Source organism: Mchenga conophoros, linkage group LG12, assembly GCF_057382185.1.
Source record: "Mchenga conophoros isolate Kocher_MC1m ecotype Shallow Benthic linkage group LG12, M_conophoros_male_GT1.1, whole genome shotgun sequence".
In the NCBI taxonomy this organism is placed as follows: domain Eukaryota; kingdom Metazoa; phylum Chordata; class Actinopteri; order Cichliformes; family Cichlidae; genus Mchenga; species Mchenga conophoros.
This window is the reverse complement of record NC_140537.1, coordinates 3,917,004-3,940,979: the sequence shown is the minus strand read 5'-3', so window position 1 is coordinate 3,940,979 and position 23,976 is coordinate 3,917,004. Positions and strand designations below refer to the sequence as shown.

Below are 23,976 nucleotides of genomic sequence, written 5' to 3'. Positions count from 1 at the left end.
GAGACAATCCAGCACATAACAGCAGGGTGCAAGATGCTAGCAGGCAAAGCATACATGGAACGCCATAACCAAGTGGCCGGCATAGTGTACAGGAACATCTGTGCCGAGTATAACCTAGAAGTCCCGAGGTCAAAATGGGAGATGCCCCCAAGGGTGGTGGAGAATGACCGAGCTAAGATCCTGTGGGACTTCCAGATACAGACGGACAAAATGGTGGTGGGTGTTTTTTTTTTTTACATATATATACATAAAAAAAAAAAACACCCAGCGCGCCCCTGCGGGCGGTTTATCCTTCAAGCTCGGGTCCTCTACCAGAGGCCTGGGAGCTTGAGGGTCCTGCGCAGTATCTTAGCTGTTCCCAGGACTGCGCTCTTCTGGACAGAGATCTCCGATGTTATTCCCGGGATCTGCTGGAGCCACTCGCCTAGCTTGGGAGTCACCGCACCTAGTGCTCCGATTACCACGGGGACCACCGTTACCTTCACCCTCCACATCCTCTCGAGCTCTTCTCTGAGCCCTTGGTATTTCTCCAGCTTCTCGTGTTCCTTCTTCCTGATATTGCTGTCATTCGGAACCGCTACATCGATCACTACGGCCGTCTTCTTCTGTTTGTCTACCACCACTATGTCCGGTTGGTTAGCCACCACCATTTTGTCCGTCTGTATCTGGAAGTCCCACAGGATCTTAGCTCGGTCATTCTCCACCACCCTTGGGGGCATCTCCCATTTTGACCTCGGGACTTCTAGGTTATACTCGGCACAGATGTTCCTGTACACTATGCCGGCCACTTGGTTATGGCGTTCCATGTATGCCTTGCCTGCTAGCATCTTGCACCCTGCTGTTATGTGCTGGATTGTCTCTGGGGCATCTTTACACAGCCTGCACCTGGGGTCTTGCCTGGTGTGATAGACCCCAGCCTCTATGGATCTTGTACTCAGAGCTTGTTCTTGTGCTGCCATGATTAGTGCCTCTGTGCTGTCTTTCAGTCCAGCTTTGTCCAGCCACTGGTAGGATTTCTGGATATCAGCCACCTCCTCTATCTGCCGGTGGTACATACCGTGCAGGGGCCTGTGCTTCCATGATGGTTCCTCGTCTCCCTCCTCTTTCTTGGGTTTCTGCTGCCTGAGGTATTCACTGAGCACTCGGTCAGTTGGGGCCATCTTCCCAATGTATTCTTGGATGTTCCTTGTCTCATCCTGGACTGTGGTGCTGACACTCACCAGTCCCCGGCCCCCTTCCTTCCGCTTAGCGTACAGCCTCAGGGTGCTGGACTTGGGGTGAAACCCTCCATGCATGGTAAGGAGCTTTCTTGTCTTTATGTCAGTGGCTTCTATCTCCTCCTTTGGCCAGCCTATTACCCCAGCAGGGTACCTGATCACGGGCAGGGCGTACGTGTTGATGGCCCGGATCTTGTTCTTACCATTCAGCTGACTCCTCAGGACTTGCCTGACCCTCTGCAGGTACTTGGTGGTTGCAGCCTTTCTAGCGGCCTCTTCATGGTTCCCATTTGCCTGCGGGATCCCCAGGTACTTGTAACTGTCCTCTATGTCTGCAATGTTGCCTTCTGGTAGTTCAATCCCCTCAGTTCTGACTACCTTCCCTCTCTTTGTTACCATCCGACTACACTTCTCCAGTCCGAACGACATTCCAATGTCATTGCTGTATAGCCTGGTAGTGTGGATCAGTGAATCGATGTCTCGTTCACTCTTGGCATACAGCTTGATGTCATCCATGTACAGGAGGTGGCTGACAACTGCTCCGTTCCGTAGTCGGTATCCGTAGCCAGTCTTGTTAATGATCTCACTGAGGGGGTTCAGGCCTATGCAGAACAGCAGTGGGGACAGAGCATCTCCTTGGTAGATCCCGCACTTGATGGTAACTTGTGCTATGGGCTTGGAGTTGGCCTCTAGTGTTGTACGCCACATCCCCATTGAGTTCCTGATGAAGGCTCTTAGGGTCCCATTGATCTTGTACAATTCTAGGCATTCCAGTATCCAGCTGTGGGGCATTGAGTCATAGGCCTTCTTGTAATCAATCCAGGCAGTGCACAGGTTGGTCAGTCTGGTCTTGCAGTCTCGGCTGATTGTTCTGTCTACCAGTAGCTGGTGTTTTGCACCTCTGGTATTCTTGCCAATTCCTTTCTGTGTCCCGCTCATGTATTGACCCATGTGCCTGTTCATCTTAGCCGATATGATGCCTGACAGGAGCTTCCATGTAGTACTGAGGCAGGTTATTGGTCGGTAGTTGGAGGGGACCGGTCCCTTCTTGGGGTCCTTGGGGATCAGGACCGTCCGGCCTTCAGTTAGCCATTCCGGGTGTCTCTCGTTAACTAGCAGCTGGTTCATTTGTGCTGCCAGACGCTCGTGGAGTGCAGTCAGCTTCTTCAGCCAGTAGGCGTGAACCATGTCGGGCCCTGGTGCTGTCCAACTCTTCATACTGGAGACCCTTTCTTGGATATCTGCCACTGTGATGGTTACTGGACCCTGTTCAGGGAGGTCGCTGTGGTCTGCCCTCAGATCCACTAGCCACTGAGCATTGCCGTTATGGGTTGCATCCTTCTCCCATATGCTCTTCCAGTATTGCTCCGTCTCCATCCTTGGTGGTGCTGTTCTCTTATTGTTCCCTTGCCACTGAGAGTACACCTTTGCTGGTTCTGTGGAGAACAGCTGGTTTATTCTCCTGCCTTCTATCTCTCTGGTGTACCTCCTCAAGCGGCTGGCCAAGGCTGTGAGTCTTTGCTTGGCAGTTTCCAAGGCCTCAGGTATGGACAGCTTGCTGTATTTCTTAGGCACCTTATTTGTCGCACCTTTCTGCAACTCCGTTAGTTGGCTAACCTCCCTCCGTGCTACTTTGATCTTGCCCTCTAGCCTCCTTCTCCATGGAGGGTACTGCCCCTTGTGGCTGTTCAACTTGTAGCCAAGCATCTCACTGATCACTGCTGCCGTATTGTAGATCAGCTTGTTAGTGTCGGTAATCGTGGTTGTAGGTATTGCCCGTAGTGCTGCATTAACATCATCTAGCAGACCTTCTGAGGGTACTTCACGTAATCTTGGTAACCAGCTACGGGGGATCCAGGTTTCAAGCTTGGCCATGATCCTATTTTTCAGGTCAGCTCCTCTCGCACTCAACGATCCTTCTCCTATCGCACTTGGGGCTATGTACCCAATCTCGGGTGGGGGTGATGATATCTCCCCCCTGACCTGGCGTCCTGACTCCTCCTTGCCGTAGCATTTGTGTTGTACCTCGTCAATCTCTAGCTGTGAGAGCAGTCCCTTCTTTCGAATGTTGGAACACTGAGCTACTAGTTGTTTCGCCGTCATTGTGGATGTTGGGTATCGAAGAATCCATAGGTCCCTCATCCTATTCATGTAGCCCCTTCCGCCGGGGTTACTTGCGTAGTAGCATTCCAACAACGCCCTGTTTTCGTCCCTTGCCCACCGATGCCTTCTTGTTCCAGTAGCCCACTTTTCGTCAGGGTGCCCTGGTTCCTCAACACCTGACGCGGACCTTGTTGATCCGGGCGACGTCCGAGCCGGCATGCCTTCATATTTATCTGTCTCGCTCATGTCTGCGGTAGGCTTGCTTAGCATAGGGGGTCTAGCCTTAGGACCCTTACTGGATACAGACGCCCCAGGCAGGAATCGAACTTGCGATCCTCTGTTCCAAAGGCGTGTAGTTTAACCACTACGCTATCCAGCTGCTGGATATACATATATATATATATGTATATATATACATATATATATATATGTATATATATACATATATATATGCACAGTTGGGCAAAGCATCTATATGAAAAATGCCAATCACTAATTTCACTAATTATGTGTGCTGCCTTGTAGGCTCAGTCATAAAAGCTTGTTAATATTGCACAAGATACGCCGTACAAGCCAAAATTCATTCTTTCAATCTCACATACATATATTCTTCTTTCACATACATATACTTTCACTCTCACATAGTTTTATTTTAATTTTTATATTTAGTTATTTTTATTCTCATGTTTACACATATTTAACACACACATTGCAATATTGTCCTCTCTTATACATTTATTTTAATGTACATATTTACAAATTTTCACTCTAACATAGATGCATTTTCATTTATGCATTCCTACATTTTGCTCTCATTTACATGCATTCAATTCAAAACTGATTCATGTTTGTGGCTGTAATGTGACAAAATGTGGGAAAGTTCAAGGGGGCGAAATACTTTTGTTAGCCACTGTATGTTTCTACCTCTTCTTCTTTACAGTATTACAAGAATAAAACATATCTGACAGGCAACAATAACCATCACGTTAAGTGAAATTTGCATTGATTTTTCATTTAAATCATTTGATATTTCCAAGCCATTTAAAGGGTTAGGTGTTCAATCCAACAATTTAGTCTCTTAACCTGCGTAAGAACAATCTTTTTGAAGGCTCAGATGTGCCATACAGTGCTTGACTATGTAGTGAAACAAAGGCTCTGCTTTTACTTTGAAGACATTTTTACTGTAGCAGAATGCATGACGTGCTTTGCTTGACATGCTCAGCAAAAGTGTTGCTCTGAGCACTTCCTTACCTTGGGCAGATCACCCTGTCATTCCAACCTTTTCCATTCATCTCCTTCTGTCCTTGAGCTCCCACAACACCCTAACCCAGCCTACACCTTCTTTACTGCTGGAATACACGAGAGTGATAAGATAAGAGACAGTGTGGAAATGAGAACACATCTGCTTTTGACAGACGAGGCTGTGTGATCCTCCTTTCTTTATCTGCTATCTCGTGTTCCTTACATTGAGGCCGTTATTCATCCACATCGGTCCTAATCATGCTCAGTTGCAAATAGCAATGAGATTTTCCCTTCTACCAGTAATGACTCATCCAGTACAGCAAATACATGCTGACAACATCCATCACCGCTGGCTCCACAATGCCATTTCTTATATTCAAAGCAGAAGTCCTCTTGATTAATGAACTCTTTGACTACTTGTCTTTCAGTGCAGTCTGCACTTTTGTGGAGGTTCACACCAGGCTGTGCATGCATTTCAGATATTAAAAAAAAAATCAAGGAAACACAATCTATTCATATCTACTTGATTTAACAACAGCAGCATCACAGGATGTCTCATTATCTGTCCTACCTTTGCCCAGAATTGACGTAAAAGCCCTGCAGTCCTCCTTTCAAGGCTGCATTTTTTATTTAAAAATTTTAGATTAATGGATCTCAAATAGAGAACGATACTCAGGCAGAGAGTTATCAGATAATGGGATCTAACTACACCCTAAGAGCAGCAGGGCCCTAAGTGCCTAAAATAAGATCTTCTTTAATTCTGCATTAAACTCAATGCTGCAGACCGTGTGAGCTGCCCTATAGAAGTAGCTTTTTTTTAAAATTCAGTAACTTAAAAAAAAAAAAAAAAAGACCCTAACAGACCCCTAGCAGAAAAAAAAGATCTATTAGCACTGAGGTCTTTAAATCTGCTTTGAGTGAAATCTTTCAAAGTTCTTAAAACATATTTATCTTTATTTTGAATGTTTTTTTTTTTTCATAACTGCGCTTTTATGATCAGGTTTCTCACTATAGTTAAAATATGATTAACAGCAGGTTGTGAACCCAATATGGGCCTTGCCAATGCAATTGCCAATTAAATTATTGCATATTATTGGGATTTTAAAAAAAAATTGTATTTCATCACAACATTTTAAAACCAGTCAAACTGACATTGCAGTATGGTACAATTTAGATCTGACAGTGCTAATTTGTGTTTGCTGTGTTATATAGGATAAAGAATCTAAGCCTGCAGTGCCTCTGGCCATCTTTAAGTGCATTAATCTTTAAATGTGCAGCCGTCCACAGTCCTTTCGCCTGGCTGTTTTACAGAGCAGCTCAGACATGCATATGTAGAGTAGATATTAATATTGGGCCAGTCTCCTGCCTCCAATAAAAAAGATGCAGGATTCAAAGAAGGGAAAGGTAGCCATGCAGAATTTAAATTCATTACAGGGTCGAGGCTTTTTTGAAGTAGATAGCGGGATGCAGAGGCATGAACTGGAAAAGGATCAAGGCGCAATGTTAGATTCCTCACCACTTCTAAATGCATTTGCCAAAGACGTGGTTGATATGATACAAACGTAAAGGCAGCATAAAGCCCTGTCTTTTCAGTGCTTTTTGGAGGTTTGCCTGGCCTGTGCTCTGTGAAGCACTCAGTAAGGCTGCAGCCTCCTTTCTCATCTCCAGACAGATATAAACACTGAGCCACTGCCAGACGCTGTGAGCGAGAGGAAAAACATGATTTACTTTATCTAAAAAAATATTTCCCCAGCCTTCAAGACCTCTGGAATTTATGTACCATTGAATTTAATATAATACCACTGCACCTGCATGGCATAATAATAAGCAGAAGGAGTTCTGTGAGATTACCAAAGGAGCCAATATCAAATATACATGTGGCAAAAATTATTAAAAATTACAAGAGGACTGTTTAATCCATTCCTTAGCTTTCTGAATTCCACCAGTTTGTCTCTTCCTTACAAACACTCACCAGGTCACAGTGCAGCAGAACATTCAACATTCATCAAAGTGTTGCTTTCTGAAGCATGTATTTCATTACAACCTCCCTGCATCGACAACCTTATCTCCAGCGCACACTTACGGGAGCTGCTGCTACGTTGTTAATGGTTAATCGTTAATAACCTGAGATTGCAACTGTGCAAGAGACTTCAAAACCAAATAAATATCAATTTCCTCCCCTCCGCAACCGTTTGGTTGAAGTATGGCATACAGTAGGTTCTAATTACAACATGCTCCTCTTTTCTGCTATCAATCCTGTTTATTTACATAGCACGCGGAAGGAAATTGGTCGTCTTTGGAACACAATGGACAACGGCTGCCCAAAGGATGGATGGTTAGAAACTACAGGAGAAGATAGACTGCGAGCATTAAGCCGGTGCAAAACCGCATTAACCACAACGACGATTTCATATCCTCATATTCAAGCGGCGCAAAGCCACAGAAATCAGACTCCATCGCTCTTGTGGTGCAAAACGTTTGCTTATTAACTCCTGAAAAACAAGTGCTTCACCAACTTTTTTTTTTTTTTACAATCTTCCTTTTACAAAGCTGATAAAAAGCACCTGACACCACATAATTTCTATCAGTCACAAGCACTCACGGTGGAAGTAAGTAATAAAAAAGCCTCGAATGTGAATTTTAGCAAACTCTAGTTTGTTTTTAATCCCCATAAATCATGCTTATTCACCTCATATTTTTCTCCTGGTCACCCCCCCACTCCCACCCCTGCAGTTACTTAATGCCCCCCGTGTTTGAGAACCACAGTCATAAACCAACATGCTGTGAGGGAATGGGAAATGACTAAGTGCGTGATACAGCATGATACAATTATGTTTGCTTAAACCCAATAATAAGTTATGCGAAGTAGCAATACATTTCAGCTGCAAATGTACAGCACCTCCGGGGAATACCACGCCAATGAATCACAGCGATGCCACTAAGAGCTGGCAGCATTGTCTCTGGCTCAGTATGCATAGGCACTGTGTACAAGGTCATTGAGGGATATTCACCACAACATCTAGAGGAAACATCCATCTCACTTATCACTGTATGTGTCATAGTGAATAATCACATTATGATAAACGGCTTCTCTTCCATTTGAACAAATAGAAAGTGTAGATACCGCCAGTGAATCTGAGTAAGAGAGTGCATGCTGTTTGCAGGCATACAGTAGATAATAAATGCACACACTCTCTCATACACAAAGAAATCTAAGCGGCGTGAGCAAGCTTGTAGAAGTTGGCTGTCATCTCTTCAGTTGCTATATTCCTTTATCCGGCGACTACTACTAAAAAAAATATATCACAGGCATTCTGCTCTACTTTCCACTGACTTCTGTAAATAACACTTCATGCAAAAAGCAAAAACCGGAGCTGCAAAATAAAACAAAACTAACAAATCTTCAGCTGCAGGTTGTCAAAGGAAGACGAAGGTGATACATCGGTGAAGGTGTGTGGAGCAGAAAGAAGAGAGCGTCGCACGGTGAACAAAATATGCTGAGGTGGCTTTGGCATGTGGAAGAGGGACGGATGGAGAGGAGGAAGCCTACGCGGAGGTGAGTGGGGTATGTTGCATCAATGACAGGCAAGTCTACTTCTGAGCAAGAACAGATGGGGAAGCAGATGAGGGAACCACTGGGGTGTCAGTTATCATCAGATATGCACCTAGGCATTGATGCAACTTCCTTTGTGAGTGCTGTTTCCTGCCCGGGTCGTGCCACTTCTGGGCCTGTAGTTCCCATATGGGCCATAAATGGCCCGTCAAGCTTCAATAACCGCGGCTTATCAAGTCATCTCTTGGTAAAGGTCCCTTTGATTGCTGACTAATGTTGTGGTGGGATGTTTATAGGTCAGGCCCACTCTGACCTTTAGTGCTTTAATTTCATCTTAATGAAGCAAAACAGAACATTCTGATTACATTATGCCAGTTTACAGAATAAACACACAAAGTTCCCACGTCTTTTATTATAAAAGTTTTACCTGTGAGCAGAGAAACTTTACTGGTAATATGATAGAAAGTTAATATTGGAGTTTATATTTGTTCTAAAATAATCATTGTAGTTGCTTCATTTTCAGAAAATCCTTAAAAGCAAATTCATAAGTAAAACTTAACACAGAATCACATAGTGTAGTAGTAAATGAGCCCAAGGAATAAATAATGATTGTTAAATGATCATCAAAATCATCACATAAAGAAAGACGAGTTTTAAAATGCTGTTTAAACCAGAATGACATAGAAACAATGTGCTGCATAGCCGACTGGATAAACCCAAAGATGATCTTGAGCATCTGTGGCAAGTGAGACAAATGGGCCATAACAACAGCAAAAAACCCCAAAAAGAAACAAATTCAATTGTAACTTTGGGCACTTTGTTACAGCAGCCTGTCACAAACACACATTACTTTTCCAAACTGAATTGTGAATGTAGATTTTGATCCATCATGCAGTACCATCTGGAAAAGATCTGACTGGAAACAGCTTCATTTGTCTGTGTGACTATGATCCCAAACACAGCGCCAATGCAGTAAAAGCACGTATGATTGGAAAAACACACAACACTATCAGCCATGGATTGACCTCCCCAGAGCCCGAACCACAACATTCCTGAAGCAATTTTGGATCATCTTGACAGAGAATGAAACAAAAGCCAGCCAGCATCCAAGGAAGAACTTTGAATATCCTTCGAGAAGCCTGTTTAAAGAAACTACAAGAAAGATTGTCTACAAGAGTTCAGGCTGTGTTAAAGAATAAAGGCGGTGTTGTGTTTACATACACTGCTAAGATGGTGAAGGGTTGCTTACAAGGGGGACTGAATATGAACATATACTCAGTTACCAGTAGGGGGCTCTGTGACTAAGGATGATGGAAGGAGAGAAGAAGTGAAGTGTATGGTGAGATGTAAAATGGCGAGCTACTGCTGAATATTTACGTTCCATTACAAACCAAGCCGTCTCCGTTCTTCTGTCGAAACACCAAAAATTGGCGACGAGGATGAGTGCATCAGTTCCGAGTCCACCATCTTTTCTTCCACATGTGGGTGAGCCGCCGATTCCATTTACTACATGGCGGAAAATATTCGACAATTACATGCTAGTAATCAATGCCACGGGAGACGCATGGCTGGATGCTAGGAAACGCGCTGTTTTGCTACACTGCTTGGGCCCGGAGGGACAGCGGTTATTCTACACGTTACCGGAGCAAGGTGATACATATGCTGACGCCATGAGCGCACTGGAGAAGCACTTTGTGCCGAAAGTGAATGTCGTGGCGTGCCGTCATACATTCAGACAGCGTATTCAACGAGCGGATGAGACTGTTTCTCAGTATGTGGTGGCTCTCAGAGCGTTAGCTTCATCTTGTAACTTTGGACAAATGGAAAGTGAAATGATAAGAGATCAGTTGATCTCCAATGCTCATCTCAGCGTTGTGAAAGACAAACTGTTACTGGAGGATGAACTCACACTGGATAAGGCTCTAACTATTGCGAGCCAGGTAGAAGCAGCAGTCAAAAACGCTACTCTACTCTCCACACCCGGCTCGTGTCCGACCGCGCCTGTTCAGACAGTCGACGCGGCAAATTCCCACTCTCACCAGAGGAGAGGACCTCGCCCCGCTAAAGGCTGCACTCCAGACCAACGCAAACGGGGAGGTTCAAAGCAGCAGCAGCGGAAGTGCTTCAGGTGTGGTTCTCACAGGCACTTAGCTAATGATAAAAACTGCCCGGCTGCTTCTTCAAAATGCAATAACTGCGGGAAAAGGGACATTTTGCCAAGGTATGTAAGTCGTCAGTCAGTGAAGTGAGAGAAGTAGTGGTTCCAGAATTGGCAGTACTGTGCGTGCAAGATGCTAAAATGATGGCAGCTATTCAACATAAGCTTACCTGCACTGTCGACATTGAAACTGTACAAGGTGGCTCTAAGACAGTAGAGCTGATAGTAGACACTGGAGCTTCTGTGTCTATTCTGCCAGAAACTATCTACAGACAGTATTTTGCAGACTGTTCACTGGTGCGACAGTCTTCTACATTGTCAAAGCTGGTTCCCCGCTATTAGGCCTCGACCTCATTAGAGCACTGAACGTCTGCATCGTCGGAGGCAAAGTGGACCGCATTCAGGATGAAACTGCAGATGAGCCGGATTCGTCTAACCAGAAGTCTGCTGTGTACAATGTTGATCCTATTCCACCAGCTCAACTTGGATGTGTTAAAGGGTTCATCCATAAAGTACAGGTAAACAACAATGTGCGGCCTGTACGCCAAAAGATGAGACGCCTGCCATTAAGTGTACGTACAGAGGTGTCAGCAGAACTCTCTCGCTTACTCAAAGCTGGCATAATTGAAAGGATCGATGCAGCTGAGTGGGTGAGTCCTTTGGTCGTGGCCAGAAAGCGAAAAAAGGAGTTGAGACTGTGTGTTGACCTTCGTGAACCCAATAAGAGCATTATTGCTGACTGCCATCCTCTTCCTCATATGGAGGATCTGTTTTCTGACTTGGCAGGTGCCACTCACTACAGCCAGATTGACCTCAGCTCAGCATACCACCAATTACCTTTGCTTTCATCACTCATGAGGGACTGTTCCAGTTCACACGTGTCCCATTTGGCCTAGCATCAGCACCTTCGGCGTTCCAGAAAATGATGCAAACGGTCCTGAAAGATCTGCCTGGTGTTCGCAACTACTTGGATGACATCATCGTCTACGGAACATCAAAGGAGGTGCATGATACACGCCTGCAAGCTGTTCTCCAACGTCTCAGACATGTCGGCCTGCAGATTAATGCTGGGAAAAGTTCCTTCTGCCAGTCACACATCACATTCCTGGGCCATGTAATCTCAAAGGAAGGCCTACGTCCAAGCCAACATCACCTTACTGCTATTGCCGAGGCTCCTGCTCCAAAGGATATGGCTGCATTGCGCTCGTTCCTGGGTTTGTCATCCTGGTTCAGTAAATTTATTCCAGATTATGCTACACTGGTGGAACCACTGCGACAGTTGCTGAAAACAGACATGAAAGTTGAACTCCAGTGGAACGAGGTAACGCGTGAGAGCTTCAGTGACCTGAAAAAACTCCTTCTGGAAAGTCCCGCGCTTGCCGTCTATGACCCTGACTTACCTGCTTTTATCACCACAGACGCATCAGACTATGGGCTAGGCGCTGTGTTGACACAGTTACATCCAGATCAAGTGGAGCGGATTGTGGCGTTCGCCTCCCGAACACTGTCTCCTGCTGAAAGGAAGTACTCCACCACAGAAAAGGAGGCGTTAGCCTGTGTCTGGGCGGTGGAAAGGTGGCGTACATATGTATGGGGCCGCAGATTCACGCTTCGTACTGACCACCAAGCTCTTACTACCCTTCTCAGCACCAAAGGTATGAACAGAGCGGGCATGAGAATCGCACGATGGTCTGCAAGGTTGATGTGTTTTCAGTATGATGTGCAGTACCGTCCTGGTGTTCAGAATGTCATCGCAGACTGCCTCTCACGGGTTCCCCTGATGTACTCCAGCACTGACATTGATGCTGAAAAAGACCTTCTCTTGGAGATAGCTGAAGTTTCTCCTCTCTTGACAGCGACACCGTTGACGGATTTTAAAGCTGAATGTGAGGACTGCCCTGACCTTTCTCTGCTGCGACAGGTTATCCGCTCAGGCTGGCCTAAGGTGAAAAGGTCTCTCCCACCTGAGATACAGCCGTATTTCCTGGTGCGACATGAACTTGCTGTGGAATCACCGTTGGTTTTCCGGGGGACACGTCTGGTGGTCCCAAGGTCCCTGCGGGAAAAGGTGATATGTCTCGCACACGAAGGTCACCAGGGCATAGTTCGCACAAAGCCTCGGCTCAGAGAGCTTTACTGGTGGCCATGCATGGATACTCAAGTCCATGCGATTCTGTCATCGTGCTCAGTCTGTCAATTGTGTGACAAAACGGCCAAAACTGCTCCTACTCCCTTACAGCCGGTTCAGTTTCCAGATGGTCCCTTTCAGCATGTGGCCGTTGACATTGTTGGACCTTTTGACCGCGGGTCGCAGGACTGCAAGTTTGCCATCACACTGGTCGATTACTTCAGCAAATGGCCAGAAGTAGCCTTTACTTCATCAGCTACTACAGACACTGTGATTAGGTTCTTGTCTTCAGTTTTTGCACAGGAGGGAAACCCTTGTGAGCTTACCACAGATAATGGACCACAATTCACTTCATCTGCCTTTGCTGATTTCCTGAAGGAAAGGGGCATCAAGCACATCAGAACAAGTGTGTATCACCCTCAAGTGAACGGGTGTGTTGAAAGATTCAACAGAGTGCTGAAGGACTATGTTCAGGCTGCACAGGTGTCCCAGAAGCTGTGGAAGCCCGCCGTGACAGAGATGCTACAGAATTACCGTGCTACAGCTCATGCAACGACTGGAGCAGCTCCGTTCCAGCTTCTCAGAGGGAGACCCATGAGAACAAAGCTAAATGTCCTGCCGTTTCCCAAAGACACAGGACAGTATGACCAATGCAGGGCCAGAGTCTCTCACCAGCAACGTAAGAGTAAACGCTACACTGATGCAAAGAGGGGGGCAAAACCTCCCCAGCTTGTGGTCGGTGACAGGGTGCGGATACGTAAACCTTTCCGAGTGGGGAAGGGAGAGAGACAGTTCACTGATCCACTGTCAGTGCAGCAACAGACTGGACTGAGCACCTTCATCTTGAGTGATGGAAAGAGATGGAATGCAGCCCGTCTCTCACTCTGCCGCGCAGAGAATGCTGAGCCGTTGCAGGCTGGTGACGAGGTTGAAAATAACACAAGAGAAACTCTTAAAAGACCTTCTGTTCCTAACAGACCGAGACAGTTACCAGCTTGGACCAAGGATTATGTTATGAAATGAGTTTAAAAAAAAAAAAAAATGAAAAGAAAAAAAAGTGAAAAAAACACGCTTGAGCTGTTGGGTGCTAATGTTAAGTTCCATACTGCTAGTTCTGAGGTCCAAGTATAATAGAGGATTGATTTACTGTGATTTATTTGTGAGTTTTGTGACTTAAGGTTGTTAAGTTACTACAGTAACCTTAACGGTACAAGTATTCATTATAAAGGACGATTTAGGCACCATAACAAGATTGTATGTTAAGATCACGGGTATAGTTCAAACAGTAATGTTATAAGTGAAATAGGTATTGAAAATGCTGTCTGGTTGCAAAGTTTACTACTGATAATGTTCTGTGCAAATAGTAATGTTGCCATGCTAAGTAAGTAATACTGAGGTAGTAGAATTCTGTGAGAATGAGGAGAGATGTTGTGTTTACATACACTGCTAAGATGGTGAAGGGTTGCTTACAAGGGGGACTGAATATGAACATATACTCAGTTACCAGTAGGGGGCTCTGTGACTAAGAATGATGGAAGGAGAGAAGAAGTGAAGTGTATGGTGAGATGTAAAATGGCGAGCTACTGCTGAATATATACGTTCCATTACAAACCAAGCCATCTCCGTTCTTCTGTCGAAACACCACAGGCGGTCATACTAAATACTGACTGTCATCAGTTATGTCTATTATAATATCAGTTTTCATCTTATTTTAAAGTGAACAGTGAAGTCTGGAGAGAAGAAGTGAAGGAGTATTTACTTGATTATATATTGTGTGGAGATCAGGGAAATTATTTTACTGCTATTGTCCAGATTAATAATGTAATCTACAGTATTGATATTGCATTCAGATGTTTAAACAATGTGTGTCTTTCAGAAAGACTAAGCCACAGGCTGACAGGAAACTGCAGGGTTGCAGAAAGTTTGCAGAAGTGAAACCGAAAGCATTCTGAGGAGCTGGTTAGACGAGGCTATGTGAATAACTAGGGTACCGTATTTTCACGACCATAAGGCGCACTTAAAAGTCTTAGATTTTCTTCAAAAAGTGCGGCGCACCCTATAGCGCAGTGCGCCCTATGTGTTGTAAGGAGGACGTAGTAGAGAACACCATGAGAACGTTAAAGGGTGAAGTGTGGGCGTTGATCGTATATACCGGGACAATCGCACATACCTGTATAAAAGAACAGGTATGTGCATTATGCAGGACATCGTTGTTTTAACAACCCTGAAAATGGCAAAGAGACACGCTTACGAAGCACAGTTTAAACTGAAGGCCATCAGCTACGCGGAGGAACATGGAAATCGAGCAGCGGCGAGAGAATTTAAGATAAACGAATCGATGGTTCGCAAATGGAGGAAGCTGGAAAACAAGCTCCGGCGGGTCAAGAAAACGCAGCTGAGTTTCCGCGGACATAAGGCGAGGTGGCCCGAGTTGGAGGAAAGACTCGAGCGGTGGATCATCGAGCAAAGAGCGAGCGGGAGAAGCGTTTCGACGGTCACCATTCGGCTAAAAGCAGTTTCACTAGCTGAAGAGATGAACATTGAACATTTCCAAGGAGGTCCGTCTTGGTGCTTTCGTTTTATGAAACGGTGCCATTTTTCCATCCGGACCAGGACTACGGTAGCGCAGCAACTTCCAGCGGATTATAAGGAAAAGCTGGCCATCTTCCGCTCCTACTGCAGCAAACACATCGGCGACAAAAACATCCAGCCCAGCCACATCACAAACATGGACGAGGTCCCGCTCACTTTTGACATCCCGGTGAGTCACACTGTGGAGAAGAAGGGGACCAGCACGGTAGCGATACGCACAACGGGGTATGAAAAGTCTTCTTTTACTGTTGTGCTTGGCTGCCATGCTAATGGACAGAAACTGCCGCCTATGGTGATTTTTAAGCGAAAGACTTTGCCTAAAGAGAAGTTTCCAGCAGGAATCATCATTAAGGCAAATGAAAAGGGCTGGATGGATGAGGAAATGATGAAAGAGTGGCTGAGGGAGGTGTATGTAAGGAGACCAGGTGGTTTTTTCCACGCATCACCATCACTGTTGATCTGTGACTCTATGCGTGCCCATCTCACAGCCGATGTGAAAAAACTTGTGAAGCAAATGAACTGTGAGCTTGCTGTCATTCCGGGAGGCCTGACAAAGGAACTCCAACCGCTGGACATCGGTGTGAACCGCCCGTTCAAAGTAAGGCTGCGAGCGGCCTGGGAGCGATGGATGACCGGTGGAGACCACAGTTTCACTAAGAGTGGAAGGCAGCGCCGGGCGAGTTACGCCACAATTTGCCAATGGATTGTAGATGCTTGGGCTAACATGTCTGCTGGCACTGTTGTTCGAGCTTTCGCAAAAGCCGGCATCGTTTCCGAGGAGCCGCACGGCACGGAAAGTGACTCTGACGGTGAAGAAAGTGAACCTGGCATGTGTGATGGAGATTTAGCGCAGCTGTTCAATTCAGACACAGAGGATGAGGACTTCGATGGGTTTAATTGATGATAAAAATGTGAGTACCAAACTTTGTTTTGCTCCTGCTTTATTTTTAAATACGCACACTTGTATGCTTGTGTGTTGTTGATGATGACGATTACCGGCAATAAAAATGTGAGTAAGGTACCGAATTCACGTTTGCTCCCGCTTTATTTTTAAATACGCATACGGTACTTGTATGCGCCCTATGGTCCAGTGCGCCTTATGTGTGTGTTAAATACAGTAAGGGCACACATAACTGAGACTGCGCCTTTTAGCACAGTGCGCCTTATGGTCGTGAAAATACGGTATTCAAATTGTCTGTTATACTTTTATATTCTTGTATTAAGCTTTTAGTAGAGGTTCTTGATTAAAACATTTATTTAGTAGATGACATATACATAGTTTCAGTTCGGTTATTACATATATGAGAGTGGCTTCTGTCTCTCTGTCTGGTGAGAGGTCAGGAGCTAGTCGGCGAGGTGAAATAGGGTGCAATTGTGGTTAGCACACAGATACACACACACACACACTTAGTTAAAGAGAATCATTTATAGGTGGAAGTTTAATCATGTTTTGCTCGGGGTTGCAAAAAGAGCAGTTTGTCGCAGAACTGCTGCTGATGTGTCAAGATGATAAGCGAGCATCCGGCAGTGACAGGAAGTACCTGCCATGAAGATAGAAGACAATGTTCTTTTTAAAAGTCATTGTGGTTTTGATTTGACGTATCCATATATTCTGTCTGATGACGCATGAGGGGGTGTCAGTAAGTTCAATCCCTGATGGTATAAAAAATCTGTTTATGCTTTGATTAAGTCGAAGATTAATTCCTGTCTGCGTACAGAGAGGTCTTCCCACGCGTGTATTCATTAAAATCAATTGTTTGACCAAGATCTTCTGGACCATGGTTGTTTGTACTCTCCTCCTCAATATTTGAACCTTAACAATTGCTTACATTTATTGTCCTAATTGTAGAAGCATTGAATACACTGGAAATATCTGAATGTCATAATTATAAGGAAGACTTGACTTATTTGGGAAATTTTGGGAGGTTTGATCAACAGTTCTGTTGATTGTAGAGACATGTGCATTATTTCGTTGTGTTTTTCTTTTGACCAGTTTATGACTAAGAACTGGCATGACAGCTGTCACAAATCTGAATAGCACATTTGGATGTGTTTATATTTCTTGCATCTATTTAGCTGTAAAGATCGAAAAGCATTCAGAGATGCTGTAGACTCAGTCTTCCTCATCTTCTTCCTTGTCCCTTTCTTGACTCTCAGGCAGCTTCCAGGGAACAAAGCTTCATCAGACACTGACGGCATGACAGGCTCAAATTAGGTGCCAATTACATCTTTTTGAGTTGTTTGCCGTTAAACTTAAGCAGCAGGCAGACATTGGACTGAGACCCCCAGAAGTAATTTCATATCGCAAAATGAGCCCAGAGCCTGCAAGTAAAATAATTTTGAAATGCACAACATTTGAGCTACCTCTTTAATTACACTCACTCTCACATTTCACAGTGGTTGACTCGCTCTCACTTGTCGTAAGTGTGTATTTGCTCGACAGGTAATGCCATATTAGCCGGGCTGTCTTTTTATCCAGCTCTAACCAAAAGTGATTCTTACAATTTAAAAAAGGAAATGCAAAGAGGAAAAGGATTACCAGCTAGAAACCCTTCTGCATAATAAGCGCCACTGTCCTGAAAAACGCTGTCTCGGTTAGAACCTCGCCTGGTGTTTTATCAGAACGCTTAGATCAGACCAGACTGCATAATTGAGTGATAATAAATTTACATGACATCCCTCTGTTCTAAAAAACATAAAAAGCAAAGCACAAAGGCAAAGGTGAGAGAGGACAGAGAAACCGCTTAGACCTTTTCAAGTTAAACATGACCTTACCAGCCGGTGTTGAACTCGACGTGAGCGTCAAAGAAGCCGACGACGGGAGCCGTGGCCGCGTTCCAGCCATGTATACGGGCCCGGATCAGACCCTCCCGCTTGCTGTTTCTCACAATCTTTACGAGGCCTGGGTAACGTTTGTTCACATACTGATCCAAGTTGAATTTCAGCTCCACTGGAAGAGATTAGAGAGAGCCCTCCTTTAAAAGACACCCACATGACAACAGGAAAACATTAACAAGGTAGCTGTAGTCAGTGATTTTTAGCTCAGAAAATCCCTTCTTTCCCCTTTCAGAGTGTTTAACTTTTAGATTACACCTAAAGAGAAATAGTGATCACCAAATGCAATCAGTTATTCGTATTACTCACTAAAAAAGCCATTACTTTTCTTTACTAAGTACTCATCAGCAAGAGCAATCAGCAGCATTACTTTCTTAGCCAACCCAGCTCTGATCAAACGCACACCCCATCTACTCTGAGTTTGAAGCTTTATTCAGTGATTCATGAATGTGTGCTTATCAGTGACTGAGGTTTGCCAGCTCAGTCAAACAGAGAGACAGAGCCTAATAGAGTCCCACAGACAACTGATCGCGTTCTGGTGACTTTACATGTGGTCATGGTGCCTCCTGGTCGGTTACTTCTGCTAGGAGACCAAAAAAATCAGAAAAACATGATTATATACCTCCTTCTCACCTCCAGTGTGGTATGATGTACTACAAATGGGACTAAGGTACCCAGAACAAAGTCTGTGTGAGCTGAAAAGCTGAGCATACGAGAAATAAGACCCGAGGCATCAACAAGAAGAAGAGGGAAACATCTGGGATCCTGACACTAAATATGTCTACTTGTGCAGCAAGCAGTTTGTCACCAAGTCAAATATCCAGCTGGCAGTTTTAGTTTCCTGTACTCTCCAAGTTAAACTGAAGCATTTTCACATCAGCGTGTACTGGAGTGAAATTTGGATCAATTCAAAAGGCTGTGAAATACATCAGCTTTCTTACAGCTAACTCCACAATGTCCAATTCTGAAACTGTTGGGACCCTGTGTAAAAGGGAAATCAAGCCAAAATGCAATGAACTGCAAATTTCATCAACACATATTTTATTCAAAATAAAACTCAGAAAACAGATCAAGTCTTTAAACTGAGCAAAGGTACATGATAGGTTTGTAGCATAAACCTATTCGCTGGAACGTTAAGACAATATAATTACACTGCAAGCAAGACACAAGTAGGCAAACTTCTTCATGGTACTCGTGCACGGGAGAGAACCGGACAGGCACCGTTCCTTCGCTTGACCCCAGTAGCTCTCGTCCGTTCTCCCGTATCACTGTCCTTTTATTGAGGTTACATGAATATGCATAAGTTCATTAACATATGACGTCTACATACACAAAGAGTACCTTGCCTGTGTGTGTGTGTGTGTGTGTGTGTGTGTGTGTGTGTGTGTGGGGACTGCTGATCAAAGGGTCAAACATCCTTGGTCAGGAAGAGGGTAGCCTCCCCCTCACCCTAGATGGTTCATCCTAGATAACACGGTGAGAAAGTCCTGCAGTTCATCTAAACAAAGAGCACTTAGACTAGAACAGACGCAACTACGTTAATCCTACCATAAAACAATAAGACACGGTATGACCTCTCATGCTCCCAAAGTGCTGTCTAATACACACAAAGTTTGCAGACTATCAAGGATCAAACCTCTACCAATCTACAACTAATTACAAAACTCTAAGCATATATAAGTAAATATTTCTAAGCATAAATGACAATCAACAATACAAATCTAACAGTACAATTTTAAGAAAAAATCTAAACTCAATTTGAATTTGATGGAAGCTGAGGGGACCAGCTGCTGGACTTTTAGACGAGGAATGTTTTAAGCTGGTGAAAGGATCTGACCGCAGGTGGGAAAGTTAAGCACTCAGATTCTTTTGGTACGAAGCCATGTGTTTGCTAAATCTGCACTATGCAGCAGTATGTGGTCGTGCACCATTGTCCTTTTGGTGCACGACAAGTCCTTTTCTTAAAAAATGCAGTACAGCACATCTAGATGCTTTTCTAGATGTGCAAGCTGCCAATTCCATGGGCATTAATGCACCTCCGATGAAGGACGCTTCTGAAATGACTGCTGGGATTAAGCTGGATGGCCTCTCTGCCCTTTAGTTTAGATGATTTGTGCATGTTTTTCAAAAACATGCAACTTCTTCTTTGCATGCAGGGCTTCAACCAGCTTTTTTGAATTTCTGGAAGTGTTCCTGAGCCGCTGCACTGATTTCCTCAACAAAATCATGCCTGTTTTTAATGTCTCTTGCACACAGCAGATGATCGTAATCTCTTGATGATATTATAAACTGTAGATGATGAGATACTCAAAATTTTTACAATTTTTACTTTGAAGAATATTATTTTGTATTTTCTTCTTAGAAACTCTCGTCTTTAGGAGCATTTACTTCTCCAGCCTTTTGCTGCTCCTGTCCCAACTCTTTTAAATGTTTTTCTGCGATCAAATTCAAAACAAGGCAATAATTATTTTTTCATGAAATATTAAAATTGGTCAGTTTAAACATTTAATGTGTGTTCTGTGTTCTATTGTGAATTAAATATGTGTTTGTGAGATTAGTAAATCATTGCTTTCTGTTTTTTCACCTACATTTTACACAGAGTCTCAGCACTTTCATATGATAACATCTGCTATAACTACAGCTGTCTTGTGAATGTCTCTTTGTGTTATCAGATAAATGATATTTATATGAATAAAACTAAACTGAGTTGAATCATTCAGAACTTGAAATGAAGTTTGAAACTTGAAAAAAAGCTCCGTTTTCTTCAGTTGTATTGCTTCCATTAGAGCATCTTTTAGAGGACAATGGTGGATTTGATGTACTCGTTAGAGGCTTATTCAAGACAATCAACTTGCAGCCATTGCTGACTTGCAATAAAGGGGATACCAGCAGAATATTGCTTACTTAAAACCATTGCAGGCTTTCTCAGCATCAAACCAAGGAAACACTGAAGGTTTCAAAGCAGACAGAGCACAGCAATCTAAAACATTTAGTCTGATAGAAACTTGATCAGTGGAATCCAAAGCATAAAAAGACAGACCAAAAGTGGGTACGCCATTAGAAGATCAATACATCAAGCTTTGATCATTGATACAGAATTGGCAAACCAAATACAGGAAGAATCCAGAAAGTCAAAGTTCTGTCAAAAGAAAAATGTCTGATAGTGGTCTGAGAGGACTAAACACAAGAAAGAGGTCTGCTTCAGAAGAACAGTAAGAACCCTCTGCTTTGCATCATTGTGAATAAGGATTCATAATGAAGCAGAACACTGATTCTGAGCATACTAGAGCAGCGGTCCCCAACCGTTTTTGCGCCACGGACCGGTTTATGCCCGACAATATTTTCACAGACCGGCCTTTAAGGTGTCGCGGATAAATACAACAAAATAAAACTAGTACCGGTACCGAAAAAAAGAAGATTTATTCATAACACACGTGAAAAGACCCAGGAAAACAGAGTTAATGATAAAAACGATAACAAAATAACGCTGAAAACCGATAAAAACCCTGAAAACCACACATTTCACACCTGAGCCTCAACTCTCGCGGCCGGTACCGGCCCGAGGCCCGGGGGTTGGGCACCGCTGTACTAGACCATGCTTCCATTCAAAAAAAAGGGGAGCATAGCCAACACAAGAATACTTATAACTCCTCAATCACGATGTCATAAGTCACTGGACACTGTGAACATCCACGGTCACCACTTCATGCATAATGGACCTTCCATGTGTATGGACATGTGCAGGTATACGTATGTATATAAGATAAGATAAGATAACCTTTATTAGTCCCACACGTGGGAAATTTGTTTTGTCACAGCAGGAAGTGGACAGTGCAAAAGTTATGAGGCAAAAATTAGAATACAATAAGAATAAATACAGTACACAACTGTACAGAATAGAATAAAATAAAAATGTACATATGTATACATATGTATATTTAGTGTGTACATGTGTGTGTAAATAGGAATAATAGTGGTACAATAGCTAAATCAAGCTATATAGTTTATGTCTTCCATATTTCCAACCATATCCATAATCACATACTGTGTATGCTACCATTGTATATAGTGTATTATCTTACTTTTTTTCATTGATTGTACTTATTTGTATTTTTGTATTTCCTTCTGATATCTGTACCTGAGCTGAGGTGACGCAAAAATTTCCCCGTTGTGGGATCAATAAAGTCTTATCTTATCTCGTCTTACTTAGAAATTCATCTTAAATTTTCCAGTAATTGTTTCATTTAATTAGAAACTGCTGGAAAACATGAGCTTTTCCTTTAATATTCTGTATAGATGTGTATAGATGTTAATGTTGTGTATTTCTATTCTAGTCACTTGAGACCAAGTTAACGATTTCTATACAAGTTACTGTAGTCCTAAGGCATTCCTCATCGCAAGTCTTTATTCCAACTGGATTATAATATTGTCTCTGCTCTGCTCTCCTCTCACGGATGAGGCTGGCTGTCATCACTGGAAACAAAGTTTGATGGGTAAACAGCCAGTTGTGCAAATTGCTGTCTGTGTTTCGTCGGAGGATAGATGGCTGTTTGAGCTTCTCCTCTGGGTTACTGCTGAGCGCTCCACTTTCTGAGGGAGAGATTAATAAGGAAGCGTGTGGCACATCGGCTCTGAACAGCATCCACACCTAGCTTCTGACTTCAGCTAGCAACATAAATCAGCCGGTGAAAGTATAAGAAAAATGGCAGTCTAATCCCCTGTGTGTCATTGAGGAGACATAGTGAAGGATTGTCAGGAGTCTTTTTCTAGCTGAAGGTCTTAACATACAGTGGTGAATGCTGCAGGGAGAGAGGGTGAATTTGCTGGTATCCTACTGGCCCTCGAAGAGACAGAAAAAAAGCATGAGCATTTAACACTAAATTAACCAGTAATCCCACAGACTGCAGTACCTGCAGACCCCTGAGGCTTTTTCCCATCATTTTAATTTCCATGATTTTGTCATTTAGTTCCCAATGACTTCATATCATTCGTTTCTAGTTCTATTTTACATATTGCTTTTTAAAAGTACCAGTATGTTGAGGTCCTAGGGGAACCCAGTCAAAAGTATGTAATTTTGGAGATTTAATAGATGCCCCTCATATTTGCCACGGGTCCTAGCTAAAGAAAAAAGAAAGGAAAAAAAAAGGGTATTCTTTCATTTTGTAGACAGATACAGATGCAATAGATACAACTTCCCTAATAGGCAATTTGCAAAATTGTCTAAGCTAAGCTAGATTAATGGTGTTGAAGTCCACGTGAACACTACATCAGGTAAGTAAACAATTAGACAGAATTTGAATGACCATTTATTACTGTAAATGTATTTAACAAGGGTGCCATGGTAACAAACTTTGAAGGCATACTGGTAGTTTGTACTTATATTGCAGCTTTGCCCCTGCTCTTATTTTGACACCGTGGTACTTTTGCCACTACTACAGCTACTACAGAGCAGTCATCCGAAGCATTTTCTGTAAAAAAATTACTTTTTAATATTTGTGACTGTGATGACATACATCTTTTCTGTGTTTGTAGTTGTGGCGGGGCGTGGTCTGAGAGACGGATGCACCTGCACAGCATCTGCAATCCCACCTTTCTGGCATAAAAAGCTGTGCTGTCTGTCTGTGGTTGTTAGAGATGGTGATGTGTGCGGCTGGAAAGCTGCAGCCGCTGTGTGTACAGCATCCAAGTTAATAAGTATGCTGAAAAGCATTGAACTGTCAGGTCTGCTGTGGGTCATTTACAGCAGTAAACTATTTGAGTACCTCCTCTGCTGATGACATATATGAGGTGGTCGTTTAGAACATTCATCCTGACAGGTTGAGATGATGTCGATTAATTTGAATCAAAATCAGCTTCTACTGTTTGATATTTTCAAATCACTCAAATTAAAAGTCAAGAGAAAAATCAATAATTTTATGACTTTCCCCCCCCCCCCTTTATAAATCGGTAATGATGTGCACCATGGTGGTGTAGGTAGGTAAAAAGGTCCTAATCCAACATCAGGGCCTTTCTGGGTGCAGTTTGCATGTCATGTTCTTCCTGCGTCTGTGTGGGTTCTTTCCAGGTACTCTGGCTTCCTCCCTCAGTCCAAAGACACGCAGTTAGTGAGGTCAGGTTAATTGATGATTCTAAATTGGCACTGTGAGTG

The 23,976-nt window shown here is 43.5% G+C and overlaps 1 protein-coding gene across 1 annotated transcript in view; it reads right to left on the bottom strand.

The window, feature by feature from the left end:
- The window catches only part of galnt9 (polypeptide N-acetylgalactosaminyltransferase 9), a 112,381-nt gene that overhangs the window by 51,652 nt on the left and 36,753 nt on the right, over window positions 1–23,976 (bottom strand). The window contains exon 4 of the mRNA XM_085293343.1: window positions 17,769–17,943. Coding sequence (XP_085149469.1) covers window positions 17,769–17,943 — 175 coding nt within the window. The remainder of the gene's footprint in view (window positions 1–17,768; window positions 17,944–23,976) is intronic.